The sequence below is a fragment of the Pseudophryne corroboree genome, chromosome 3 (genome assembly GCF_028390025.1).
Source record: "Pseudophryne corroboree isolate aPseCor3 chromosome 3, aPseCor3.hap2, whole genome shotgun sequence".
NCBI classification, from domain to species: domain Eukaryota; kingdom Metazoa; phylum Chordata; class Amphibia; order Anura; family Myobatrachidae; genus Pseudophryne; species Pseudophryne corroboree.
In genome coordinates, this window is record NC_086446.1 from 657,206,482 (window position 1) to 657,233,489 (window position 27,008).

The 27,008-nt window shown below is 44.6% G+C and overlaps 1 protein-coding gene across 1 annotated transcript; it reads left to right on the forward strand.

Moving 5' to 3' along the window:
- The first annotated feature begins 1,465 nt into the window (after positions 1-1,465).
- On the forward strand, positions 1,466-22,048 carry LOC135058127 (waprin-Phi1-like). Its single transcript, XM_063963724.1, has 4 exons — positions 1,466-1,590; positions 3,693-3,881; positions 21,741-21,841; positions 21,943-22,048. The coding sequence occupies exons 1-4, from the start codon at positions 1,518-1,520 to the stop codon at positions 21,982-21,984; spliced, it is 405 nt and encodes a 134-aa protein (XP_063819794.1). The 5' UTR covers positions 1,466-1,517; the 3' UTR covers positions 21,985-22,048.
- The last annotated feature ends 4,960 nt before the right edge of the window (positions 22,049-27,008 follow it).

The window sequence follows — 27,008 nt, forward strand, 5'->3', positions numbered from 1 at the left end:
AACACAGGTGACTTTATTAGTAATGTATTCATTATAATTTAAGCATGGATATTTCCCAAAACTTGAACTGTTAAGGGAATGTGAGGACAGTGTTTAATAAACATTAAGCTATATGAGTCTCCCTGTTTCCACCTCTTTCATTGCAGGTATGGTCCTTCGTATACTATACTGTACCCAACTATACCGTACCAATGTATGTATGTTAGACTCCATGGGTTTGCAGTTATATATTCAGACACTAGGCTCATGGCACACTTAATTACTGGCGCTATCCCAAATGGACATATGGTTAAGTCACCAGACCCAACACTAATCCCAAAGTTCCATAATACTGGAAAGTTCCTTGCATTAGCCCCAAAGCCATTTGATGCCGCCCTATGCGCAAGGTTGTATTGTGGGGGAAAAGGGAAAAGGGAAAAGGAACAGAGCAGTGGTATAAAAAGGAGGAGCTCCCATGAAAGTATAGTAAAGTAAACTGGCACAAAAAGAGAAAAAAGGTTGTCCCTTGCTTGGGGCACTAATCCACCAATACAATTTAAAGGTAAAATACAAGTTAAAACTTCACTTTTAATTAAAGAGTATTCAAATATACAACCTCACATGACAAGCGACACCAACAAAAAAATAGAATATTAGATATTAATAATGTTATTATTATTATTATTATTATTATTATTATTATTACTATTAGTGTTGTGCTGACTAGTTTAAAAATTCAAAGACAATGCACCTTATTGATGCTCTTAAATTGCATCACACAGAAGATGGGTGCTCTCATTTAGTTAGCCCGTAAAATGGCATCAAATCCTAGCCACCTTGTACAGTATAATTTGTGTGCATGGGCTCAGACAAAGGGCCTAATTCAGCTTGAGTCAAAGGCTTGAGAAAAATCACGAAACTACAACTCACTTCTTTAACATGCGGGGTCAGCTCAGCGCAGGGTAAGTCCGCCCCGCATGCCAGGTCCTGTCCCCCCCCTTCCCAGTTAACATGCGAACGCATTGCTATAAAGCGATGCACTTGCATGATTAGGCAGATGGGGTCCATGAGCAAAATAGTTTGAGATCACCTGGTATAGAGAATGTAAGACATTTATGATGAAGTACTTTGGGTAAGATATAATTGTACTGCTAGGTTTCCTTGAGCAATATCATTTAGTGGTTAAAGGATTTATTTCCAGTAACAATAGCTCTGAAGCAACAATAAGAATATCCCAGCTTTCATTATGCAATATGATTTTGGAAAACATGATATCAGTCATTACAAGCCATGTCTTATGACCATACAATATACGATGATGAATTTATTTTCTTTTTTTAATATCATGTTTGCTTCTGTAGTTTTAAATAGATTGATGTATTTTTGACTTGTCCTTTATAATTCTTTTGTTTGTCTTCTTTTGTGAGTAGGCTTGTAACAGTATATATAGGATTGCCACCACACAGGCATCACCCCAGCACACTGACAGCTGCTTCCATATTACATTGGTCTTGAGAGTTCTATTACTTCACTCCAGAATGCTCAGAGTACTGTTTTTGTTCGCACTGTTGACTGTGGCTCGTTGTCATGACAGTGGCCATAAAGACCATGGTAAGAACTTTATGAAATGCAATATATTACTTTATACATACCTCCCAACATGACCCTCTCCAGGAGGGACACAATGCTCTGCTTCTGGACTTTTCCTTAATTTATGATTGCCATCACATGTTTTGAACAGGTTAATGGATAAGAAAGGTGTTTCAGCACAGGTGATGGCAATCATAAATTAAGAGAAAAGTCCAGGAGCAGAGCATTCTGTCCCTCCTGGAGAGGGTCATGTTGGGAGGTATGCTTTATATATAGTAGACCATAGGTTCTCAAACTCGGTCCTCAGGACCCCACACACTGCATGTTTTGCAGGTCTCCTCACAGAATCGCAAGTGAAATAATTAGCTGCACCTGTGGGCCTTTTAAAATGTGTCAGTGAGTAATTTATACACCTGTGCACCTGCTGGGTTACCTGCAAAACATGCACTGTGTGGGGTCCTGAGGACCGAGTTTGAGAACCTCTGTAGTAGACTAAAGTATTTTGGTAACTGTAACTTAGTGTAACCAGAGCTGTGACCATTCTATGAAGGCATATATTGGTATTACTAAATGGAGTCTGTATGGTATAAGCTCTACAACACCAGCATTTCAATAGGCACAGACAGTAGTGGAATTTAGTATATTTATAAAACATTTTACAGCATACTTGCCTACCTGACCCTCTCCATGAGGGAGAAAATGCTCTGTTCCTGGACTTTCCTGGTAATGTATGATTGCCATCACCTGTGGTGAGCTAGTTAATTGATAAGAAAGGTGTTTCACCACAGGTGATGGCAATCATACATTACCAGGAAAGTCCAGGAACAGAGCATTTTCTCCCTCATGGAGAGGGTCAGGTAGGCAAGTATGTTTTACAGTTGTTCAAATGAATGTTTTTTTATTCTCTTTTTGCCCTAATATACTGTATGTTCATAGCAAAGCAGGAAATACTGATATCTGATAAGCAATAATAATACAATAAGTGCCTGGTGATAGGTGTCACATAAAAAGGGTATGCGGTCTGTAGGTCGACAACACTTAAGTCGACAATGTCTAGGTCGACCACTATTGGTCGACAATAAGTAGGTTGACATGGTCTCTAGGTCAACATAGCCTATATGTCGACATGTTCTAGGTCGACATGTCAGATGGTCGACATGAGTTTTTCTATTATTTTTTTAAACTTTTTCATGCTTTACAATCCACTTGGACTACAATTGGGAACGGTAACCTGTGGCGAGCGCAGCAGTAGCAGAGCGAGGCACCTTGCCCGAAGCATGGCGAGCCATGCGATGGGACACGGTGCACTAATTGGGGTTCCCGGTCACTCTATGGAGAAAATGACACCATTTGTTTTTAAACTCATGTTGACCTTCTGTCATGTCGACCTTGTACATGTCGACCTAGAGACCCTGTTGACCTAGAAACCATGTCAACCTACTTACTATCGACCAATGGTGGTTGACCTAGACACTGTCCACCTAAGTGTGGTCGACCCTATAATCCACACCCATAGAAAGATACATGTTGTTGATTCCTTTCTTTACATAGTTTTCTTCCTTCCAGCAATGTTATCAGTGAACCTGTAACCTATATCCAGTAGAGGTGGCCATTATTTGGGTGGAACCAATATGCATAGAAATGCAGTCTATCAATTTATGTGTGCCCCGTGCCTCAGATGCGACACTAGCCCCTACTCCTTTCATAGTCTTAACATTGTGTCAGCCACAAATACCATTTTCTGCTGTGGGGATGTAGTTATGTGACCGGCAGTCAGGAGATTGGCAGTCACAATACTGGCACCTACATCCCGCCGCCATCACTATCCCGACAGTCGGCATGCCAACTAACATGGACTATTCCCACTTGCCACCGAGCCCACGACAGGCTTTGTTGCTCTCGCCCACCCTGTCGGGCATCTGATTGCCGGGATCCCGGGGTCGGCATGGTGACCGGCGGTCTCCTGACCAACCTCTACTGTGTGCAGGTGACAGGAACACAGTAGAAGCCCCTCTATCGACACTGGTTCTTATATCAGGAGAAGTGGCAAGGTTAGTTTGGGCAATGTGAATCTATGGAAACATTACCAAGGCTTGTTGTCATTTGTATATTTGTTTTCCCAGAACATCTTGCAGAGATGAGAGCCCACTGCCCATCTGCCTCCAGTAACTCTTCTGCCGCAGCCTGTCCCACAGCATGCACTAATGGAACTGACTGCACAGTTATAAACTGCTCATCCGACACCAACTGCACAGGAGCCCAGAAGTGCTGTGACACCAACTGTGGACTAATGTGTGTGGATCCTGAGTACAGTGAGTATTTCTAAGTTATAAGGTCATTTATACTGTACAATAACTCAGTGTCATGTTTTACATGTGTACTAACGGATGGAATACGAAATAATGGCAGTCGGGATTCCAACAGTCAAAATGCTGACAGTGGCATCCCAACAGAATCCTGATGCATCATGGTATTTTATCCCTACCACTACCCAAAATCCTAACCCTATCCCTATCCCACCCCTCTCGCAGCCTAACCTTAACCATCCACTCCCGGAAACTAACTGTAACCCCGCCCCATCTAACTCAAACCTCACCCACCCCGCAGCCTAACCCTTACCCTCCCCCTAGTGCCTAACCCTACTTACAGGATCTGCCATAAAGGTATTATTAATGGTGTATTAAAATGAAAACACAATGTCTATGTGGTTGGAAACTTACAATCTTTGTCCCAATATGTTTAATGTAAGTTTTACTTATGGAATGGCGCAGGCATTATTTTAGGGTTATGGTGAGATAAAGCCCAAAGGTGCCTTGAATTAGCACCACCAGTGATGCACACAGGGGAGTTTCCTGAGTAACCAGAAACCAAACCCCCCACCCCCCACCCTCATGGGACCAAAACCCCCCCCCCCCCCTACCCATGGGACCAATTTTTTTTTTCAGAGACAGAGACTGCTATGCCTCCGTCTCTACATAAACCGCAACTACGACCACTACCGCGATCGTAGCTGCCACTACAGAGAGAGAGCTCTCTGGATACCAAATGTTTTAGGAGCAGGGGAGTTGCTGCACATGCTCAGTCACTGCAGTTCGCTCTCTATCCTTACACGCTGTCAGTTTTCTCATCACAGTTCCGTGTGTGTGTGCATACCTATACTGTACTACATATACTGTATGTATATGTGTGTGTGTATATATATATATATATATATATATATATACTATATGTGTGTGTGTGTATATATATATATATATATATATACTACACTATACTGTAAGTGTGTATGTATATAAATATATATATACAGATGTAGCCACCTTTATCTTGAGTGGCTGAGGCGTTTGTCCCGATCGAGCATATGCAGCGTAGGGAGGCGCGCCTAGTCACAGAGAGGCGTACCTAATCGCACGGAGGCAGACATGGCGTTTGGCGTTACCTTTACGTGTAATACCTGCGATCAGCCACCAGATGTCGCTTTTTACAATCACCACTGCGCATGCGTGTGGTCTCCCGTAAAATACAATACTGAAATACATAATAAGGACTACTTTACTAAGGCGTCTCATTACGCTGCATACAGTAAATACTCATTACGCTGCATTATTTAATACAGTACTGTATATACAGTACGACACAGACGCAAATAGTACAGCATACAGTATATGATCCATCTACAATACTTTATGAATACTGTAGGTGAGCGTCCAAGTCCTGCAGACAAAACATACTGTAAAACCAGTAGTGTACACTGTCGCAAATGGATGTGTGTTAGAAATTCACTATTGCCTCTCAAGATTAGGAATTTTGTACAGTATGTTATCGTCCTAATCCCGTAGCCATTACAGCATAATCAAAACCAATGGATTTATACATTTGTCTGCGGCGAAGTGGTGAAGTGTTTCGCTTCCTATACTCAGAGTCCCGGGTTCGATTCCTTAAGTACGAATGCATGTTAGTTTTTTTCAGACACTTTATTATTTTTTTTATTCACATAAACCAGGGCAAAGCTGCATGAGCGGTTCTATGCGATCGAGTCCGGTGTACCATAATGTGCAGGTTCTATGCAGGTTAAGGTTCTATGCTCCGTACAGTACACATACAATTCTGTAGCTGGGCAGACTGAATAGAAATGGCTACCACCTATGACTCCTTGCCCCACAGAGGCCCTAGGCTACGGAGCAAGTAATACTATAGTCCAGATTGTACAGACTATGGGGCAATGCTGAAGGAGCGTCACAATCCCCTAGCTAAAATACACAGTATGCACATTATGGTACACCGGACTCGATCGCATAGCACACTGGCAAAATGGCCGCCGCCCCTGAACCCTTGTGCAGGTTATGGGGCAATGCTGAAGGAGCGTCACAATCCCCAAAATACACAGGGGCGATGAGGATAAGCTACTGTAGGATTGCATACAGTATTACGGTACACCGGACTCAATCGCATAGCACACAGTCAAAATGACCACTACCCCTGAACCCCCACCTCCTGAACCCCCACCTCGTGGCAGGCAGCAGTCGGGTATGGAATGAGAAATGGCATAAGCTGTGCAGGCTACGGGGCGATGTATACTGTACTATACTATACTATGCTGTATGTGTGTGTGTGTGTGTGTGTGTGCGTGTGTACAGCATGTGTGTAGTGTGTTAAGTTATGAACTGTCTGTGTGCAATGTGTCTATCTATCTATCTATCTATCTATCTATCTATCTATCTATCTATCTATCTATCGCAGCAGAAAGAGGAATATGATATGTATGAATAAATATACAGCAATGTTATAGCACTAGGTGATTCATCGCGCCCTACGGGCGCTCTTCACACCGTCGTAAGGGGCTATGCCCCCTTAACCCTTGCACACCCTTGTGGCGTGCAATATTTTTATTATATGGAGTATTACCTCCAAGCATAATTGTGTGAGTGGTTAAATATTGCACGGACAAAGGGTGTGCAATGGTTAAGGGGTGGAAGCCCCTTGCAACGGCGTGAACAGCGCACGCAGGGCCTGGTGAATCACCTAGTAGGTGCTTTGGTTGGGGGAGTAGGGGGTGCGGGGAAGAGGCGGATGGGATCCTGGGGTGCCACGGGAGGTTGCGGTGGTGCCGCAAGTGGGGGAGGGTGCGTGGGTGCCGCGGGTGGTGGTCCGGAGGCGCTGCGGGTGGGGGAGGAGCAGTTGCAGGGTTGCCCCGGGTGGGGGAGGGGTGGATGGGGTGGTGTGGCGGGAGGTACGGGTGCGGGGTCGCTGCGGGTGGGGGAGGGGGTCCTGAGCTATCGCGGGCGCTGGAGGGGGTGTGTGGGGGTGCCGCGGATGGGGCCCGGAGGTACTGCGAGGGGGGTAGAGGCGGGTAATGCTTCTCCTGCTTCTCCTCCTGTCAGCAGCTAAGCTGCTGTCCTCCCTTTGGCAGCGGCTCTCCCAGAGACTCGCACAGCAGCCAGTCACTATTGTTCGCGCCGGTGTCCCAATGTGCCGCATTACAGGGAAGAAGATGTACGCAATAAACTACAGCTCCCAGCAGCCCTAAGGGGCGGAATGCTTAGGCGCTAAGGGCTGCTGGGAGCTGTAGTTTATGTAGTGCGTCTACTTCCCTGTAATGCGGCGCGTTGGGACACTGGTGCTAACAATAGTGACTGGCTGGCAGAACTGTGTGACTGGCTGAATCAATGTAAAAGGTGAGTGCTGTGCAGTGTCAGTAACACTACACACATGCAGCGGCGCCGGAAGCACAAAACCTTTTCTCCCCCTCAGTGCCGGCAGCACAAAGCCTCCTCTCCCCCTCGGCGCCGGCAGCACAAAACCTCCTCTCCCCCCTCCCCTCCCCTCCCCTGTGTGACATTCAGTGGCCGGGAGGGAGCCAAAGTGGGCGGAGCTAGATGGGAGTAAGGGGCGGAGCTACACGGGACCATGCTGCAGCAGGAGGATGATCTGCTACAGCTTCGGCCAGCCAGACTTCATTAGATAAGTGTCTGGAAAGAGAGTGAGTGTGTGTGTATATATACAGTGTCTGTGTATACTGTATATATGTGTGACTGTGTATGTGTGTAATGTATGTACAGTATGTATGTGCGTGTGTTTGTATATATGTGTGTGTGTATGTGTGACTGCTGCATAATGTGTGTGTTACTGGTACAGGGGGCGTTACGTGTGTAAGCGACACTGGTACAGGGGGCGTTACGTGTGTAAGCGTCACTGGTACAGGGGGCGTTACGTGTGTAAGCGTCACTGGTACAGGGGGCGTTGCGTGTGTAAGCGGCACTGGTACAGGGGGCCTTACGTGTCTAAGCGGCACTGGTACAGAGGGCGTTACGTGTGTAATTGTCACTGCTACAGGGGGCGTTACTTGTGTAAGTGTCACTGGTACGGGGGGGCGTGACATGTGTAAGCGTCACTGGTTCAGGGGGCATTACATGTGTAAGCGTCTCTGGTACAGGGGGCATTACATGTGTAAGTGTTTCTACTACAGGGGTCATTATGTGCGCTGTGCATTTGTAAAGTATGCGAGGGTGCAAATTTATAGTTTGCAGGGGGGCGCCGAACACTCTAGCAACGGCCCTGACTGCACACCCACTGCAGTGCACAGCACTGTCACCTTTTACATTGATTCAGCATCCAGACATTACCCTCCGCGATATCACCCTCTATATCCGCTACATTAACCATCTCGGGGCTTCCAGGCCGGCAGACCAGGTGCTGTGTTGCGGAGTCAGGGCCTCTGGGCATCTGGGTGCGGCTGTGGTGGGGAGGCACTTCTGTGACATCACACGCAGAGCAGGCTCTGGGGCTCAGAGAGTATGCGGCGCAGGGAGGCCTATGAAAGTCTTCCGCTGCGCCGCTTTCATACACATCTATGCCAGTGGCCGCAGCAGCTTTTGTTCCACCTGCGGTGCGGCTAGGGAGTGGGGATTGTTGATGCCGGAGGGGGCAGGTGGACTGGCAGCAAGACATTGGTGGTCATTCCGAGTTGATCGCTCGCTAGCAGTTTTTAGCAGCCGTGCAAACGCTATGCCACCGCCCAGTAGGAGTGTATTTTAGCTTAGCAAAAGTGGGAACGAAGGGATCGGAGAGCGGCTACAAAAATTTTTTGCCCAGTTTCAGAGCAGCTTCAGACCATTCAGTTCCTGATTTGATGTCATGAACACGCCCTGCGTTCGGCTAGCCACGCCTGCGTTTTTCCGAACACTCCCTGAAAATGATCAGTTGACACCCAGAAACGCCCTCTTCCTGTCAATCACTCTGCGGCTGCCTATGCGACTGAAAAGCATCATCGCTAGACCCTGTGTAAAACTACATTGTTTGTTGTAATAGTAAGACGCACATGCGCATTGCACTGCATATGCATGCGCAGAAGTGCCGAGTTTTAGTCTGATCGCTGCACAGCGAACGAATGCAGCTAGCGATCAACTTGGAATGACCCCCATAGGACGCTGCAGTAAAAGGATTGTTTTTTCCCCTATCTACAGCGCAGAGACTTGCTGCAGATGCAGTGGCATACCCTCCAGCTGCACCTTTTTGGCAGGTACATGACCTTTTTTTTATGGTCTGGCATACCCTCCAGCTGCACCTTTTTTTTATGGTCTGTACCGTTTTTTGACTCTCCAAGCTTCCATTGAAAGTATAGGAAAAGGGGCGTGGTCACGCAGCTGTACTCGTGGCCACGCCCCCTTTCGAATTTGCATCAATGTCTATGTGTAAATTGTTGGAGGGTGTGTTGCTGCAGATGCAGAGGGACTATTTTGGGTTGTGGGCCTGGGGCTGGAGCTGCAGCTCCATCAGTCCCATTGCTAATCCTGCTCTGTGAAAACACAGCAGGCAAAGGGCAGAGCCTCCCATTGGATGTAACCTGTGTGGGAGGGCGTTTCTCGGCCAATCAGCTGTGGGCTGAGTGTGATAGACCTGCCACTAACCCAATGGGAGCTCCTAGCCACGCCCAGCGTTAGAAACCCAGGCACAGAATCACAGGGCTATTATATAGGAGATTATTATTATTATTATTATTATTATTATTATTATATAAAAATTTGAAAAGTGCAAAATACCCAATTAAATAAAGAAGTGAATAACATAAAATAAATAAAAGTATTTCAGTCTCAAAATTCACAGGGGCTGAATACTAAACTACAATAAGTGGTTTCCAGACTAGTATAAATAAAATATGCAATACTCTTTTGTGTAGTAATATTGCCTGATAATGTGTAAAAATGTAAATAAACTTAATAATACATGCAATAAGTGTATTAGAAGGCACAGCACAAAGCTGGCTAGTATGGCCATGTCAATTGGCAATAACATTTTGAGGCTGTGGTAAGAATGCTGTGCTGCGTCATTTGCTTTGCATAGCATCTCTATGGGGGTCATTCTGACCTGATCGCATGCTGCCATTTTTAGCAGTGCAGCGATCAGGTCACTTCTGCACATGCACAGCGTATCATTGCTGGGCGATGGATTTAACGAAGAATCCATTCGCACAGCCGATCGCAAGAAGATTCACAGGAAGAAGGCGTTTGTGGGTGTCAGCTGACCATTTTCAGGGAGTGGTTGGAAAAACGCAGGCGTGTCCCAAGCGTTTGCAGGGCGGGTGTCTGACGTCAATTCGGGGACCAGACAGACTGAAGTGATCGCATCGGCTGAGTAAGTTCAGACCTACTCAGAAACTGCACAAACAATTTTTGTAGTGCTCGGCTGCACAGGCGTTTACACACTTGCAAAGCTAAAATACACTCCCCAGTGGGCGGCGACTATGCGTTTGCACGGCTGCAAAAAGTAGCTAGCGAGCGATCAACTCGTAATGACCCTTTTAATTCTTTAGTAATCAATTGTGCTATGATAGTAAGCGCCATTTAATTTTGCACACTGGTGCTTACTACATTAAGGGCCTAATTCAGCAAGGATCGCAAAGCAGCAAAAATCGCTAAATCTGCACCATATACCGTATATACTCGAGTATAAGTCGACCCGAATATAAGCCGAGGCACCTAATTCTACCACAAAAACCTGGGAAAACTTATTGACTCGAGTATAAGCCTAGGGTGGGAAATGCAGCTCTAGCCGTACACAGCCCTCAGTGCCAGATATGCCCTCATAGTGCCAGATATGCCCCCACAGTGCTGCCAGATATGCCCCCACAGTGCTGCCAGATATGCCCCCACAGTGCTGCCAGATATGCCCCCACAGTGCTGCCAGATATGCCCCCACAGTGCTGCCAGATATGCCCCCACAGTGCTGCCAGATATGCCCCCACAGTGCTGCCAGATATGCCCCCACAGTGCTGCCAGATATGCCCCCACAGTGCTGCCAGTTATGCCCCCACAGTGCTGCCAGATATGCCCCCACAGTGCTGCCAGATATGCCCCCACAGTGCTGCCAGATATGCCCCCACAGTGCTGCCAGTTATGCCCCCACAGTGCTGCCAGTTATGCCCCCACAGTGCTGCCAGATATGCCCCCACAGTGCTGCCAGATATGCCCCCACAGTGCTGCCAGATATGCCCCCACAGTGCTGCCAGATATGCCCCCACAGTGCTGCCAGATATGCCCCCACAGTGCTGCCAGATATGCCCCCACAGTGCTGCCAGATATGCCCCCACAGTGCTGCCAGTTATGCCCCCACAGTGCTGCCAGATATGCCCCCACAGTGCTGCCAGATATGCCCCCACAGTGCTGCCAGTTATGCCCCCACAGTGCTGCCAGTTATGCCCCCACAGTGCTGCCAGATATGCCCCCACAGTGCTGCCAGATATGCCCCCACAGTGCTGCCAGATACGTTCCCTCCCCAAGTGCCAGGTATGCCCCACAGTGCTGTTACTTACCCCTCCGTCGATCCCGCGCTGTCTTCTGGAGGGACACGAAGCACACAGCGTGCGCGGCTCTCCTGTGTCCCTCCTGCATCTTCGGCGGCCGCGGCGGGTCTATTATAGGAAGTGCCGGTTCGTGATCAGAGGTCACGAACGGGTATTTCCTGTAATAGAACCGCCGCTGCTGCCGCCGGAGATGCAGGAGGGACACAGGAGCGCCGCGCGCTGTGCGCTCCATGTCCCTCCTTCACACTGCTCTGCCTCTGCCTGCACTGACTCGAGTATAAGCCGAGGTGGCTTTTTCAGCACAAAAAAAAGTGCTGAAAAAGTCGGCTTATACTCGAGTATATACGGTACCACAAAAACTGAGAAAAAAAAATACAACTTCTGAGACGAAGCAAAAACTGCGTATGCACTACGAAAAGTAGGCGTGTAGGGGTCGTACTAAAGGGCTACAAGCAGGGGCGTGTTGTGGGTCGTATGCTGATGTTTGGTATGCGGTGCATATGCAATTTTTACAACTGATGACACATTTATGTTGTGCAGTTTCTGAGTGACTACAGGTCTACCTTATAGGCCCTACACACTGGCGATAATATTCAAAGATATGAACGATCTCGTTCATTAATGAATGAGATACCGTTCATATCTTTGAGTATGGAGGCACCAGCAATGAACGATGCGCGGCCCCGAGCTCGTTCATCACTGGTGCCCCGTCGCCTGTGCATGCAGGTCAATATGGATGAGCTCGTCCATATTTGTCTGCACTTCTATGGAGCCGGGTGACGGGGGGAGTGAAGAAACTTCACTCCCCCCGTCACTGCCCCCCCGCCGTCGGATCAGCCATCGGCCAGCTCGGCGGCGGATCGCTCAATGTGTATGGCCCTTTAAATTCTGCACAAGTTAACCTCAGTTGTAGACTGTTCGATGTATACTACAATCATTGTTTCATTACACCCAGCTGAAGAAGCTCACACCTCAGACCACAAATCACTACATTCAGCTGTATTGAAACTAGTGATGTGCACCGGACATTTTTCGGGTTTTGTGTTTTGGTTTTGGATTCGGTTCCGCGGCCGTGTTTTGGATTCGGACGCGTTTTGGCAAAACCTCCCTGAAATTTTTTTGTCGGATTCGTGTGTGTTTTGGATTCGGGTGTTTTTTTCAAAAAACCCTAAAAAACAGCTTAAATCATAGAATTTGGGGGTCATTTTGATCCCATAGTATTACTAACCTCAATAACCATAATTTCCACTCATTTCCAGTCTATTCTGAACACCTCACACCTCACAGTATTATTTTTAGTCCTAAAATTTGCACCGGGGTCGCTGGATGGCTAAGCTAAGCGACACAAGTGGCCGACACAAACACCTGGCCCATCTAGGAGTGGCACTGCAGTGTCAGGCAGGATGGCACTTCAAAAAAATTGTCCCCAAACAGCACATGATGCAAAGAAAAAAAGAGGCGCACCAAGGTCGCTGTGTGACTAAGCTAAGCGACACAAGTGGCCGACACAAACACCTGGCCCATCTAGGAGTGGCACTGCAGTGTCAGACAGGATGGCACTTCAAAAAAATTGTCCCCAAACAGCACATGATGCAAAGAAAAAAAGAGACGCACCACAGTTATAGAATGTAGATGGATAGTATACTTAATGACGACACAGAGGTAGGTACAGCAGTGGCCTTCCGTACCGTACTGCTATATATAGTATACTGGTGGTCACTGTGTCAGCAAACTGCAAAACTAAAATGCACCACAGGTATAGAATGTAGATGGATAGTATACTTAATGACGACACAGAGGTAGGTACAGCAGTGGCCTTCCGTACCGTACTGCTATATATAGTATACTGGTAGTCACTGTGTCAGCAAACTGCAAAACTAAAATGCACCACAGTTATAGAATGTAGATGGATAGTATACTTAATGACGACACAGAGGTAGGTACAGCAGTGGCCTTCCGTACCGTACTGCTATATATAGTATACTGGTGGTCACTGGTCAGCAAAACTCTGCACTGTACTCCTCCTATATAATATTATACTGGTGGTTCCCAGTCCCCACAATAAAGCAGCACACTGAGCACAGATATGGAGTGTTTTTCAGGCAGACAACGTATACTGGTGGTCACTGTCAGCAAAACTCTGCACTGTACTCCTGCTATATAATACAGCTGCTCCCCAGTCCCCACAATTAAGCAGTGTGAGCACAGATATATGCAGCACACTGTGAGCACAGATATGGAGCGTTTTTTTCAGGCAGAGAACGGATAACTGGTGGTCACTGATCAGCAAAACTCTGCACTGTACTCCTCCTATATTATACAGCTGCTCCCCAGCCCTCCCCACAATTAAGCAATAATGCACAATCAAGTTCAACAATAACGGAGAGGACGCCAGCCACGTCCTCTCCCTAACATTTGCAATGCACGAGTGAAAATGGCGGCGACGCGCGGCTGCTTATATAGAATCCGAATCTCGCGAGAATCCGACAGTGAGATGATGACGTTCGGGCGCGCTCGGGTTAACCGAGCCATACGGGAGAATCCGAGTATGGCTCGGACCCGTGTAAAAAGGGTGAAGTTCGGGGGGGTTCGGTTCCCGAGAAACCGAACCCGCTCATCACTAATTGAAACTTCTAAACATGTAAGGGAGCTTTAAACTCTGTAACACGTTTCTTTATAAAATATATGTTAGTTACCTAATTGTTTTTACACTTACTAACATTTAAGGTTTGACAACCACAGTCCACACTATTTTTTAAAAGCAAACGTTAATTAACATTTCCAAGCATTTTATTTTGTAGGGTCTGCTTAATGTTTTATAGCTTCCTAACAGTTTTTTAATGCTTTTTAAGCAACCAACACGTTTTTTGTTAACAAAACATACCCACATACATTTGGTTACATTTTTTATATATATATATATATATATATATAGTTACCCCGGTGCGGCACTCGGTACTTGACAAACGGACTCTGGAAACCAGTATAGTTTAACAACGTTTCAGTGCTCGCCGGCACTATCGTCAGGTTTATAAGATTAAACAAGCCATTACATACCTTAAATACACGTGCACCCGTGAAAGACGCCGCGCCGGCGGTTGAGGGAGAACCTCCTCCTTTCCGGACGCAGCTGATTACGTCATCCTAAAGTGACTACCATCACCATAGTAACATACAAACATTAAAACAACGGATCTGTAAATGCAGAATCACATAGTTATAGAATCAAAATAACATTAGTCCCTATCTCAGCTACATATTGATACAAGTATCTAATCATCAAAAGCAGTTAAAACTCAAGTACTCATTTAGCCCGCGTGGGGCTACTACATCCAACCGGTGAATCCATTGGACCTCTCGCTGAATTAATAACCGGTTTCTATCACCACCTCTCACTGGTTTTTTTACCCAGTCAATCATCCTATATTTAATGCTTGCAATTGAATGTTTTTGTTCTGCAAAGTGACGTGCAACAGGTTGATCTGCTCTAGTGCTGCTACTTAAAGCTGCTCTTATTGCAGATCTATGCATGGCCATACGATCTTTAAATCTCCCCTGGGTCTTTCCTATATATGAAAGACCACAGGGGCAGATGATCTGATATACAACATAACTTGAGTTACAAGTAAGATGGTGACGGATCAGAAATTTTTTACCTGTATGGGGGTGATAGAATGAGTCCCCTGGTATCAAGTAACTACAAGTAGTGCAGCCGCATTTAAAACATCCAAAAGCTTTCTTAGAGAGAAAGTGAACAGGTTTATTTTCCTCGTATTTACCTATGTCAGCATGTACTAATAAATCCCTGAGATTTTTCCCCCGGGTATAGCATGGCATAGGATTTATATCTCCAAACGGTAGTTGTCGATCAGATTTAATAATATGCCAGCTATCTTTAATTACCATGTTCACCTCCCTTGAGTGTGTGTTAAATTGATTGACAATGGGCATCTTATTACTCCGTTGATTGGTATTGATTTTTTTAAGCAAGGAATTCCGATCTATTCTTAAAACTTTGTCTCGAGTATGTAAGAGCATTTCTCTAGAATAGCCTCTTACTACTAATTTTTCAATAAGAACTTCAATTTGTTCAGTGGCAATCTCACTGTTCGAATTAATTCTCCAGATGCGTAACATCTGGGAATATGGTAATGAGTTCTTTAGTTTACCCGGGTGACAACTATTATACTGTAATAGAGTATTTCTGTCAGTTGATTTTATGTGCACAGATGTTACAAACTGGTTACCAATTAGTTTAATATCAACATCTAGGAAATCAATTCTTTCCTGACTCATACGGTAAGTAAATTTAACCGGACATGCACTAGAATTATTATCTTCCATTAACTTCACAAAAACATCCACAGGCCCTGTCCAGACAATAAATAAATCGTCAATAAAGCGGGTATATAATGCAATGTGAGACGATACAGCCAAATCTAAAAAGAATAATTCCTGCTCGACCACAAACATAAAAATATTGGCTATTGCCGGGGCTACTGCTGAGCCCATCGAGCAGCCACTCATTTGAATATAATATTTTTTGTCGAACAGGAAATAATTCTTCTTTAGAGTGAACTCTAAAAGTGCTAAGCAAAATTTCTACATATTTGGACGCAATATTCCAACCTTTAGTACAACAGCATAAGAACTTTTTGTTGGACACAACAATGTTTCTGAATAAGCTGACCACACTGCGTGAGATCCCGGAAAATTCATGGATGATCTGCGCTGATGTGGTTAGCTTATACACAATAATTCCACATGATTCTTGTCTATATGCAGTGAAAAGGTTTCTGATTGCAAGTAATATCTTTGATATGGCATTTATTGATTTTTGCTTAGCACTTTTAGAGTTCACTCTAAAGAAGAATTATTTCCTGTTCGACAAAAAATATTATATTCAAATGAGTGGCTGCTCGATGGGCTCAGCAGTAGCCCCGGCAATAGCCAATATTTTTATGTTTGTGGTCGAGCAGGAATTATTCTTTTTAGATTTGGCTGTATCGTCTCACATTGCATTATATACCCGCTTTATTGACGATTTATTTATTGTCTGGACAGGGCCTGTGGATGTTTTTGTGAAGTTAATGGAAGATAATAATTCTAGTGCATGTCCGGTTAAATTTACTTACCGTATGAGTCAGGAAAGAATTGATTTCCTAGATGTTGATATTAAACTAATTGGTAACCAGTTTGTAACATCTGTGCACATAAAATCAACTGACAGAAATACTCTATTACAGTATAATAGTTGTCACCCGGGTAAACTAAAGAACTCATTACCATATTCCCAGATGTTACGCATCTGGAGAATTAATTCGAACAGTGAGATTGCCACTGAACAAATTGAAGTTCTTATTGAAAAATTAGTAGTAAGAGGCTATTCTAGAGAAATGCTCTTACATACTCGAGACAAAGTTTTAAGAATAGATCGGAATTCCTTGCTTAAAAAAATCAATACCAATCAACGGAGTAATAAGATGCCCATTGTCAATCAATTTAACACACACTCAAGGGAGGTGAACATGGTAATTAAAGATAGCTGGCATATTATTAAATCTGATCGACAACTACCGTTTGGAGATATAAATCCTATGCCATGCTATACCCGGGGGAAAAATCTCAGGGATTTATTAGTACATGCTGACATAGGTAAATACGAGGAAAATAAACCTGTTCACTTTCTCTCTAAGAAAGCTTTTGGATGTTTTAAATGCGGCTGCACTACTTGTAGTTACTTGATACCAGGGGACTCATTCTATCACCCCCATACAGGTAAAAAATTTCTGATCCGTCACCATCTTACTTGTAACTCAAGTTATGTTGTATATCAGATCATCTGCCCCTGTGGTCTTTCATATATAGGAAAGACCCAGGGGAGATTTAAAGATCGTATGGCCATGCATAGATCTGCAATAAGAGCAGCTTTAAGTAGCAGCACTAGAGCAGATCAACCTGTTGCACGTCACTTTGCAGAACAAAAACATTCAATTGCAAGCATTAAATATAGGATGATTGACTGGGTAAAAAAACCAGTGAGAGGTGGTGATAGAAACCGGTTATTAATTCAGCGAGAGGTCCAATGGATTCACCGGTTGGATGTAGTAGCCCCACGCGGGCTAAATGAGTACTTGAGTTTTAACTGCTTTTGATGATTAGATACTTGTATCAATATGTAGCTGAGATAGGGACTAATGTTATTTTGATTCTATAACTATGTGATTCTGCATTTACAGATCCGTTGTTTTAATGTTTGTATGTTACTATGGTGATGGTAGTCACTTTAGGATGACGTAATCAGCTGCGTCCGGAAAGGAGGAGGTTCTCCCTCAACCGCCGGCGCGGCGTCTTTCACGGGTGCACGTGTATTTAAGGTATGTAATGGCTTGTTTAATCTTATAAACCTGACGATAGTGCCGGCGAGCACTGAAACGTTGTTAAACTATACTGGTTTCCAGAGTCCGTTTGTCAAGTACCGAGTGCCGCACCGGGGTAACTATATGTATGTACTGCAGTACATGTGAAGGCACCGGTATATTATTATAGCTTCATCGAGGAGTGCCGGACCTATGCTACCGTATATATATATATATATATATATATATATATATATATATATATAGCAGAAATGAAGGAGCGGCACTCAGCGTCTTGAAAATAGTTGAGTGTATTTCAAAAAACACAGTGGGAAACCAACGTTTCGGGGCTTACATGCCCCTTTGTCAAGGTGTGTGTAAGTGCTAAGAATAAAACATACCATTATAAGGTGAAAGAAACCCCGTGCGTTCGATCCGTGTGCGCCAAACAGTCACATGGTCCGGCGCTTATCGGTGACATCATCCGCGAGCGGCCGCCCGGTATCCTAGCAACCATGTCCGTGTCGTAGCCGCACAGGGACATGGGAAGTGTAGTTCTGTGAAAAAACGTGGAAGTACAGTGCTGTGTTGTGAACGGACATAAAGTTACAGTGCCCACACCTGTTATATACTGTGTACAATTGCAGCAGAGGGAATTGAGCGTGTCTGGTATAACATGTTAACTTGAAATAACCAGGGTCCCTTAATCTATGCAGGGAGAAGTGAACCCGTGTGGGCTAAATTGGTCCACAGGGTATACTTATAATATAAAGGTCGTAATGGCCCTGGGTGACAATGTTGAATCCTCTGCTGGGATTATATCACAGGGTGGGGGGGGGGGGGGGAAAGGGGGAAGGAGGGGGAAACGATAAGCCAGCTACACCCTAATAAGGTGTGTACATACAAGTTGGTAAATGTATAAATATAAATATATGTAAAGACATCACATAGATAAATTATAATATTCCCAGCTGTGAGTATGTAGAGCAAGAGCACTGGCGTGAGCTGAAAGTGGCCTCGAATTGGGCTCTAAAAGACAAAAAGATCTAACATAATAATTATATAATATAAAGATGTAGGGAAGTCCCGGTGAAATCTGTCATCGGTGTACAAATAAATGCCAGGGCATCATCTCGTTCAGTCCTCCTGGGTTGAGGGTGCCCAATCGATGAATCCATCTGGCTTCCAATCTGAGGAGTCTGCCCTCACGGTCACCTCCTCTTGTTGATTTTTCCACATGGTCAATAGCCATGTGTTTGAGGTCCTTGATGGAGTGACCTGCTTCCAAAAAATGCCTGGCGACTGGTTGATCTGATGTTTTGCCCGAGCCGGCTTTTTTGATGGCCGAGCGATGCAAGGCCATTCGCTCTCTCATGGTTCTGATTGATTTTCCTACATACATCAAGTTGCATGGGCATACTATGATGTAAATAATGAATGAAGACGTGCACGTGAGTACGTGTCTGATAGCCATATCACGATTGGTATGTGGATGTTTGAATGTGGGTCCAGTTAGCATATGTGAGCAGGTGGTACATTTTATGCATTTGTAGCACCTGGGCGCTTTGCTCAAAAACCCAGCTGTATTTTCTGTCGTCTTAGAAAAACCTGTCACATCCGTATAGACTATCAGATCCTTAATGTTGCGTCCCCTGGTGAAACATGTCATAGGACGTTTGTTTTTAAAAATTGGTAAAGTAGAATCTGTGGAAACCAATGGCCACAATGCTCTAGATGCACGGGGGACCACTGCACTAGTGGTGTTGTACTGTGTAACAAAAGGAATGGCTTCTACATCGCTTTTCTTGATTTTAGGGGAAAAAAGTATGTTACGTGGTGTTGACATGATTTCCCGTTTGTGTTCCAATAGTTGTTTATGGTCATATCCCCTATGTAGAAACTTCAAAATCATACGGTCAATTTCATCTTCTAGCTTGGACCGGTCACTTGTGATTCTAGCGATCCTTATCATTTGTGACCTGGGTAATCCTTTTATTAGGCCTTTCGGATGATGACTATTGGCCTGAAGAAGGGTATTTTGATCGGTGGGTTTGGTGTAGAGACCCGTGTGTATTTGTCCATTCGTGATGGTCACCTGGACATCCAAGTAATTGATGGTAGTGTCATTGGTGTTGTAGGTAAATTTGATCGGTGACTCCCGTGCGTTTATTGTGGACATTAGGATTCAAAAGTAGCCAGGGGGCCAGTCCACATGATGAATAGATCGTCTATGAAACGAGTGTACAGGAGAATGTGCTGGGCTATTTCTGGATCCTTGAAAAAAATATCTGCCTCTTCTTTGAACATAAAGATGTTAGCAAAGGAAGGGGAGACATTGCTCCCCATCGCACACCCCGTTCTTTGACGAAATAAATGACCGTCAAATAAAAAGAAATTATGTGTGAGAATTAGCTCTAACAGGTCAAGAAACAATTGATGGTCCAAGGTGTTTATTTGTTCTGATGTTAGGAATTCTTTCATCACTAGTAAACCCTGTTGGTAGGGTATGCTAGTATAGAGGCTACATACATCAACCACGCACATAATTGTGCCCGCTGGTACTTCATTCACTGTGGCCAGTCGTTGAAGGAAGCAGGTGGTGTCTTTGATAAATTTTTGGTGCCTTAAGATAAACGGTTGTAAGATGTTGTCCAAGAAGACTGAAATGGGTTGGAATATGGAATTCCTGGCCGAGATGATGGGACGGCCAGGGGGCGAATGAAGGCTTTTGTGGATTTTCGGTGCCGTGAAGAACACTGGGACTTCAGGATGAGGCTTTGTAAGAGCCTTAAGTAATTTCAAAGAAATAAGTCCCTGTTTATGTGCTGCTTGTAGCAAATTGTCGACTTCGGTCTTGTATTCAACTGAAGGATCATGGGTGAGTTTTTCATAGGTGGATTGGTCGTTCAGTTGTTGGTAAGCTTCTTCTAGATAGTCGCTCAGGTTGAGAATTACAATCCCGCCCCCCTTATCAGCGGGGCGGATGACTATGTCTCTGTAGGATCCTAGACTTTTAAGTGCCTGTTGTTCCATTCGAGACAGGTTGTGATGAATCCTAGGCTGCGCCTGCTGGTACCTAATCACCAATCTCTTTGGAAAAGGCACAAGCGCAGCATTGGGACTAGTAAGGGAGTGCCAACTCATCCACTCACTATATATATATATATATATATATATATATATATCGCTACACACACAAACACATGTTCAAGAACAGCAACACCATATTTTTATTTATTTTTTGGCCAGGAAAGTAGGTAGTGCAATATTTGAGATTAACACACAGTTGTTTGCAAAAATTGCAACGTCAGAAACATGTAAGCAAAAAATGCTTAAAATTGTAAACTTATACGCAAATAATGCATATTTTTTTAGGTCTTCTCAATAGTTGCACATTTCACAAGCCCACCTTATTTTTGTAACATTAAATTACTGTTGCAGTTGGGCATGCTTTTCGCAATTTTGCGAATGGTCGCAATTTTTGCAAATTTGTAATTTTTACAATCCTTACTGAATTGGCCCCTAAATCATATCAAAGAGAATGTATATAAATGGCAGGACAGATAAGTTTGTTATTAATGCCAATGGTGACTTCCAGTAGTTATTAATCTACTCAGGATTGCATTGGTTTTAAAGAAAGTTTATATTCTGTAATAAATCAAGAGACAAATTAAATATGAGAGTTTTACATATGAGTCAGTCCCGATACTATTACATATAGTGTAATATTTTCTCATTGCTTGGCTGCTATTTTTTTTCCGTGTCAGTAAAGATATTATATTTTAATTCCAAAATAAATTCCAAAACACACACACACACACACACACACACACACACACACACACACACACACACACACACACTTATTTATATACACGGAACCCCCCTTCCCCCAGGTAAATCCTGCATTTGCACCTGCTTGTAACTATTAATGTACTGTATTTGTCATCTTTATACTAGTAAAAACATGTATTGTATTTGAAATATCACATCTATGACTATTTTAAAACTAGAGACAATCTGTGGCGAGGATGATGACTGTGTAGGAGCTCTGGTCTGCTGTAAGGAAAGCTGCGTCACAGAGTGCGCACCCCCGAAAAAGGAAATGAAAATGGTATGTCTAGCTCCATTACCACTGCTCTCTTGTACGTACTTTACTTTCCCTCTGCTCAGACCACCAGTCTAAACACTGTGTACATCTTCTCTTTTCATTAGAATGAAGAAGAAGACGAAGACGAAGAAGAAGACAATGAATAATGTGTTAAGGAGGATTCTCCATTCACACAGGAGACACAGCAAATGCTGTTCATAAGATTATAAAGCATCAACTAATAAAATGTTGCAGAAATGCAAATATGTGTGTATTGTGTTTTCTGTAGCACTTTAGTTAGCAGTTGAGCCTAATACAGGTAGTGTTTGGGGTGTCCTAACCCACTGTGAATAAATACGACTTGCTAATGTTATGATATGGTGAGCTCCGTACCTGTCTCCTTCTGTGTATCAGTCTATGAGAGACAGAGTCCTGGTGTACAAGTGGGCAGAGCTGAGACTGGGAGCAGATCTCAGCTAGAGAGACTCAGAGTGTTCCATTGCATGCATCCAAGCTCCAGAGCTGATGCTGAGCTGGGCACCACATCATCTTCTCTACAGTGGGAGTCAGACTGCATGGCTGTGCAGTCCTCCAATCCTCACCACCACAGACATCTCCTGATAAGTACCGCTACCTAATGCTGTTACCTTGTGTGATATATGGGCTCCTGATTACTGATATCAGTGTTACATCAGAGTCACCTGTGTACACTAAATAAACCTGCGTTACTGTTTAAGTCATCAAGTGTGTGGCCTGACGTCACTGCACCAGATAGCCCAGTACACTCTGCCAACAGCTAATAGTACTGTAATTATGCTTCTAAGCATCTAATCATTACCCCAACCTGTGTTGTTAGAAAACAAGTGGCTTGAACTGATCAGAAAGCAAATACGGATAAAAAGAAATAGGTATAATTATGTCATACTGTACTTGCCTACTTTTGGAAAAAGTATTTCAGGGAGATTGTGAAAGCAACACCTATAAGCGCAGTATTACAGTGGGCATGTACTGTAAATCTGACAGGCGTGTCATAAAAATGACTTACATCCAAATGTAAATAAGCCCCAAAGTAGTTAGCAAGATCTACTTGTTGATGAAAAGACACTGATACTTTTCAGGACTTGCTTGTGTATTGTGTTTTACAAGTGTTTCCATATAAATACTAGTGATGAGCGGGTTCGGTTCCTCGGAATCCGAACCCGCCCGAACTTCAGCTTTTTTTACACGGATCCGAGCGACTCGGATCTTACCGCCTTGCTCGGTTAACCCGAGCGCGCCCGAACGTCATCATGACGCTGTCGGATTCTCGCGAGGCTCGGATTCTATCGCGAGACTCGGATTCTATATAAGGAGCCGCGCGTCGCCGCCATTTTACACGTGCATTGAGATTGATAGTGAGAGGACGTGGCTGGCGTCCTCTCCGTTTAGAGAAGAAATAGATAGGAGAGTGAGAGTGAGACAGTGACACTTCATTTACTGGAGCTTAGGAGGAGTACTCAGACAGAGAGTGCAGAATTTTGCTGATAGTATTAGTTAGTTATACTAGTGACAGAGTGAGACAGTGACACTTCATTTACTGGAGCTTAGGAGGAGTACTCAGACAGAGAGTGCAGAATTTTGCTGATAGTATTAGTTAGTTATACTAGTGACTGACCAGTGACCACCAGTGCAGTTTTATATTATTTAATATAATCCGTTCTCTGCCTGAAAAAACGATACACAGTGACTCAGTCACATACCATATCTGTGCTCAGCCCAGTGTGCTGCTGCATCATCTATGTATAATATCTGACTGTGCTCACACAGCTTAATTGTGGGGGAGACTGGGGAGCAGTTAGGTTATAGCAGGAGCCAGGAGTACATATTAAAATTAAACAGTGCACACTTTTTTTCTGCAGGAGTGCCACTGCCAGTGTGACTGACCAGTGACCTGACCACCAGTATATAGTATACTATATTGTATTGTGAATGTCTGCCTGTAAAAGTTAAACACACGTCGTGTGACTTGTGTGGTGTTTTTTTATTCTATAAAATAAAAAACTCATTCTGCTGACAGACAGTGTCCAGCAGGTCCGTCATTATATAATATATACCTGTCCGGCTGCAGTAGTGATATATATATATTTTTTATATCATTATTTATCATCCAGTCGCAGCAGACACAGTACGGTAGTTCACGGCTGTAGCTACCTCTGTGTCGGCACTCGGCAGTCCATCCATAATTGTATACCACCTACCCGTGGTTTTTTCTTTCTTTCTTCTTTATACATACTACATCTCATTATCATCCAGTCTATATTAGCAGCAGACACAGTACAGTACGGTAGTCCACGGCTGTAGCTACCTCTGTGTCGGCACTCGGCAGTCCGTCCATAATTGTATACCACCTACCCGTGGTTTTTTTTTCTTTCTTCTTTATACATACTACATCTCATTATCAACCAGTCTATATTAGCAGCAGACACAGTACGGTAGTCCACAGTCTATATTAGCAGCAGACACAGTACAGTACGGTAGTCCACGGCTGTAGCTACCTCTGTGTCGGCACTCGGCAGTCCATCCATAATTGTATACCACCTACCCGTGGTTTTTTTTTTCTTTCTTCTTTATACATACATACTACATCTCTTTATCAACCAGTCTATATTAGCAGCAGACACAGTACGGTAGTCCACGGCTGTAGCTACCTCTGTGTCGGCACTCGGCAGTCCGTCCATAATTGTATACCACCTACCCGTGGTTTTTTTTTCTTTCTTCTTTATACATAGATACTACATCTCTTTATCAACCAGTCTATATTAGCAGCAGACACAGTACGGTAGTCCACGGCTGTAGCTACCTCTGTGTCGGCACTCGGCAGTCCATCCATAATTGTATACCACCTACCCGTGGTTTTTTTTTTCTTTCTTCTTTATACATACTACATCTCATTATCATCCAGTCTATATTAGCAGCAGACACAGTACAGTACGGTAGTCCACGACTGTAGCTACCTCTGTGTCGGCACTCGGCAGTCCATCCATAATTGTATACCACCTACCCGTGGTTTTTTTTTCTTTCTTCTTTATACATACATACTACATCTCTTTATCAACCAGTCCATATTAGCAGCAGACACAGTACGGTAGTCCACGGCTGTAGCTACCTCTGTGTCGGCACTCGGCAGTCCGTCCATAATTGTATACCACCTACCCGTGGTTTTTTTTTCTTTCTTCTTTATACATACATACTACATCTCTTTATCAACCAGTCTATATTAGCAGCAGACACAGTACGGTAGTCCACGGCTGTAGCTACCTCTGTGTCGGCACTCGGCAGTCCATCCATAATTGTATACCACCTACCCGTGGTTTTTTTTTCTTTCTTCTTTATACATACTACATCTCATTATCATCCAGTCTATATTAGCAGCAGACACAGTACAGTACGGTAGTCCACGGCTGTAGCTACCTCTGTGTCGGCACTCGGCAGTCCATCCATAATTGTATACTAGTATCCATCCATCTCCATTGTTTACCTGAGGTGCCTTTTAGTTGTGCCTATTAAAATATGGAGAACAAAAATGTTGAGGTTCCAAAATTAGGGAAAGATCAAGATCCACTTCCACCTCGTGCTGAAGCTGCTGCCACTAGTCATGGCCGAGACGATGAAATGCCAGCAACGTCGTCTGCCAAGGCCGATGCCCAATGGCATAGTACAGAGCATGTCAAATCCAAAACACCAAATATCAGTAAAAAAAGGACTCCAAAACTTAAAATAAAATTGTCATAGGAGAAGCGTAAACTTGCCAATATGCCATTTACCACACGGAGTGGCAAGGAACGGCTGAGGCCCTGGCCTATGTTCATGGCTAGTGGTTCAGCTTCACATGAGGATGGAGGCACTCAGCCTCTCGCTAGAAAAATGAAAAGACTCAAGCTGGCAAAAGCAGTAGCACCGCAAAGAACTGTGCGTTCTTCGAAATCCCAAATCCACAAGGAGAGTCCAATTGTGTCGGTTGCGATGCCTGACCTTCCCAACACTGGACGTGAAGAGCATGCGCCTTCCACCATTTGCACGCCCCCTGCAAGTGCTGGAAGGAGCACCCGCAGTCCAGTTCCTGATAGTCAGATTGAAGATGTCAGTGTTGAAGTACACCAGGATGAGGAGGATATGGGTGTTGCTGGCGCTGGGGAGGAAATTGACCAGGAGGATTCTGATGGTGAGGTGGTTTGTTTAAGTCAGGCACCCGGGGAGACACCTGTTGTCCGTGGGAGGAATATGGCCGTTGACATGCCTGGTGAAAATACCAAAAAAATCAGCTCTTCGGTGTGGAAGTATTTCACCAGAAATGCGGACAACATTTGTCAAGCCGTGTGTTCCCTTTGTCAAGCTGTAATAAGTAGGGGTAAGGACGTTAACCACCTCGGAACATCCTCCCTTATACGTCACCTGCAGCGCATTCATAATAAGTCAGTGACAAGTTCAAAAACTTTGGCCGACAGCGGAAGCAGTCCACTGACCAGTAAATCCCTTCCTCTTGTAACCAAGCTCACGCAAACCACCCCACCAACTCCCTCAGTGTCAATTTCCTCCTTCCCCAGGAATGCCAATAGTCCTGCAGGCCATGTCACTGGCAATTCTGACGAGTCCTCTCCTGCCTGGGATTCCTCCGATGCATCCTTGCGTGTAACGCCTACTGCTGCTGGCGCTGCTGTTGCTGCTGCTGGGAGTCGATGGTCATCCCAGAGGGGAAGTCGGAAGCCCACTTGTACTACTTCCAGTAAGCAATTGACTGTCCAACAGTCCTTTGCGAGGAAGATGAAATATCACAGCAGTCATCCTGCTGCAAAGCGGATAACTGAGGCCTTGACAACTATGTTGGTGTTAGACGTGCGTCCGGTATCCGCCGTTAGTTCACAGGGAACTAGACAATTTATTGAGGCAGTGTGCCCCCGTTACCAAATACCATCTAGGTTCCACTTCTCTAGGCAGGCGATACCGAGAATGTACACGGACGTCAGAAAAAGACTCACCAGTGTCCTAAAAAATGCAGTTGTACCCAATGTCCACTTAACCACGGACATGTGGACAAGTGGAGCAGGGCAGGGTCAGGACTATATGACTGTGACAGCCCACTGGGTAGATGTATGGACTCCCGCCGCAAGAACAGCAGCGGCGGCACCAGTAGCAGCATCTCGCAAACGCCAAC

Excerpts from the sequence above, each read along its gene's own strand:
- LOC135058127 (XM_063963724.1), top strand. The coding sequence starts at position 1,518 with ATGCTCAGAGTACTGTTTTTGTTCGCACTGTTGACTGTGGCTCGTTGT. Across the intron at positions 3,882-21,740 it reads GTGTGTGGATCCTGAGTACA|AGACAATCTGTGGCGAGGAT; the intron begins GTGAGTATTTCT and ends TTTTAAAACTAG. Across the intron at positions 21,842-21,942 it reads CGAAAAAGGAAATGAAAATG|AATGAAGAAGAAGACGAAGA; the intron begins GTATGTCTAGCT and ends TCTTTTCATTAG.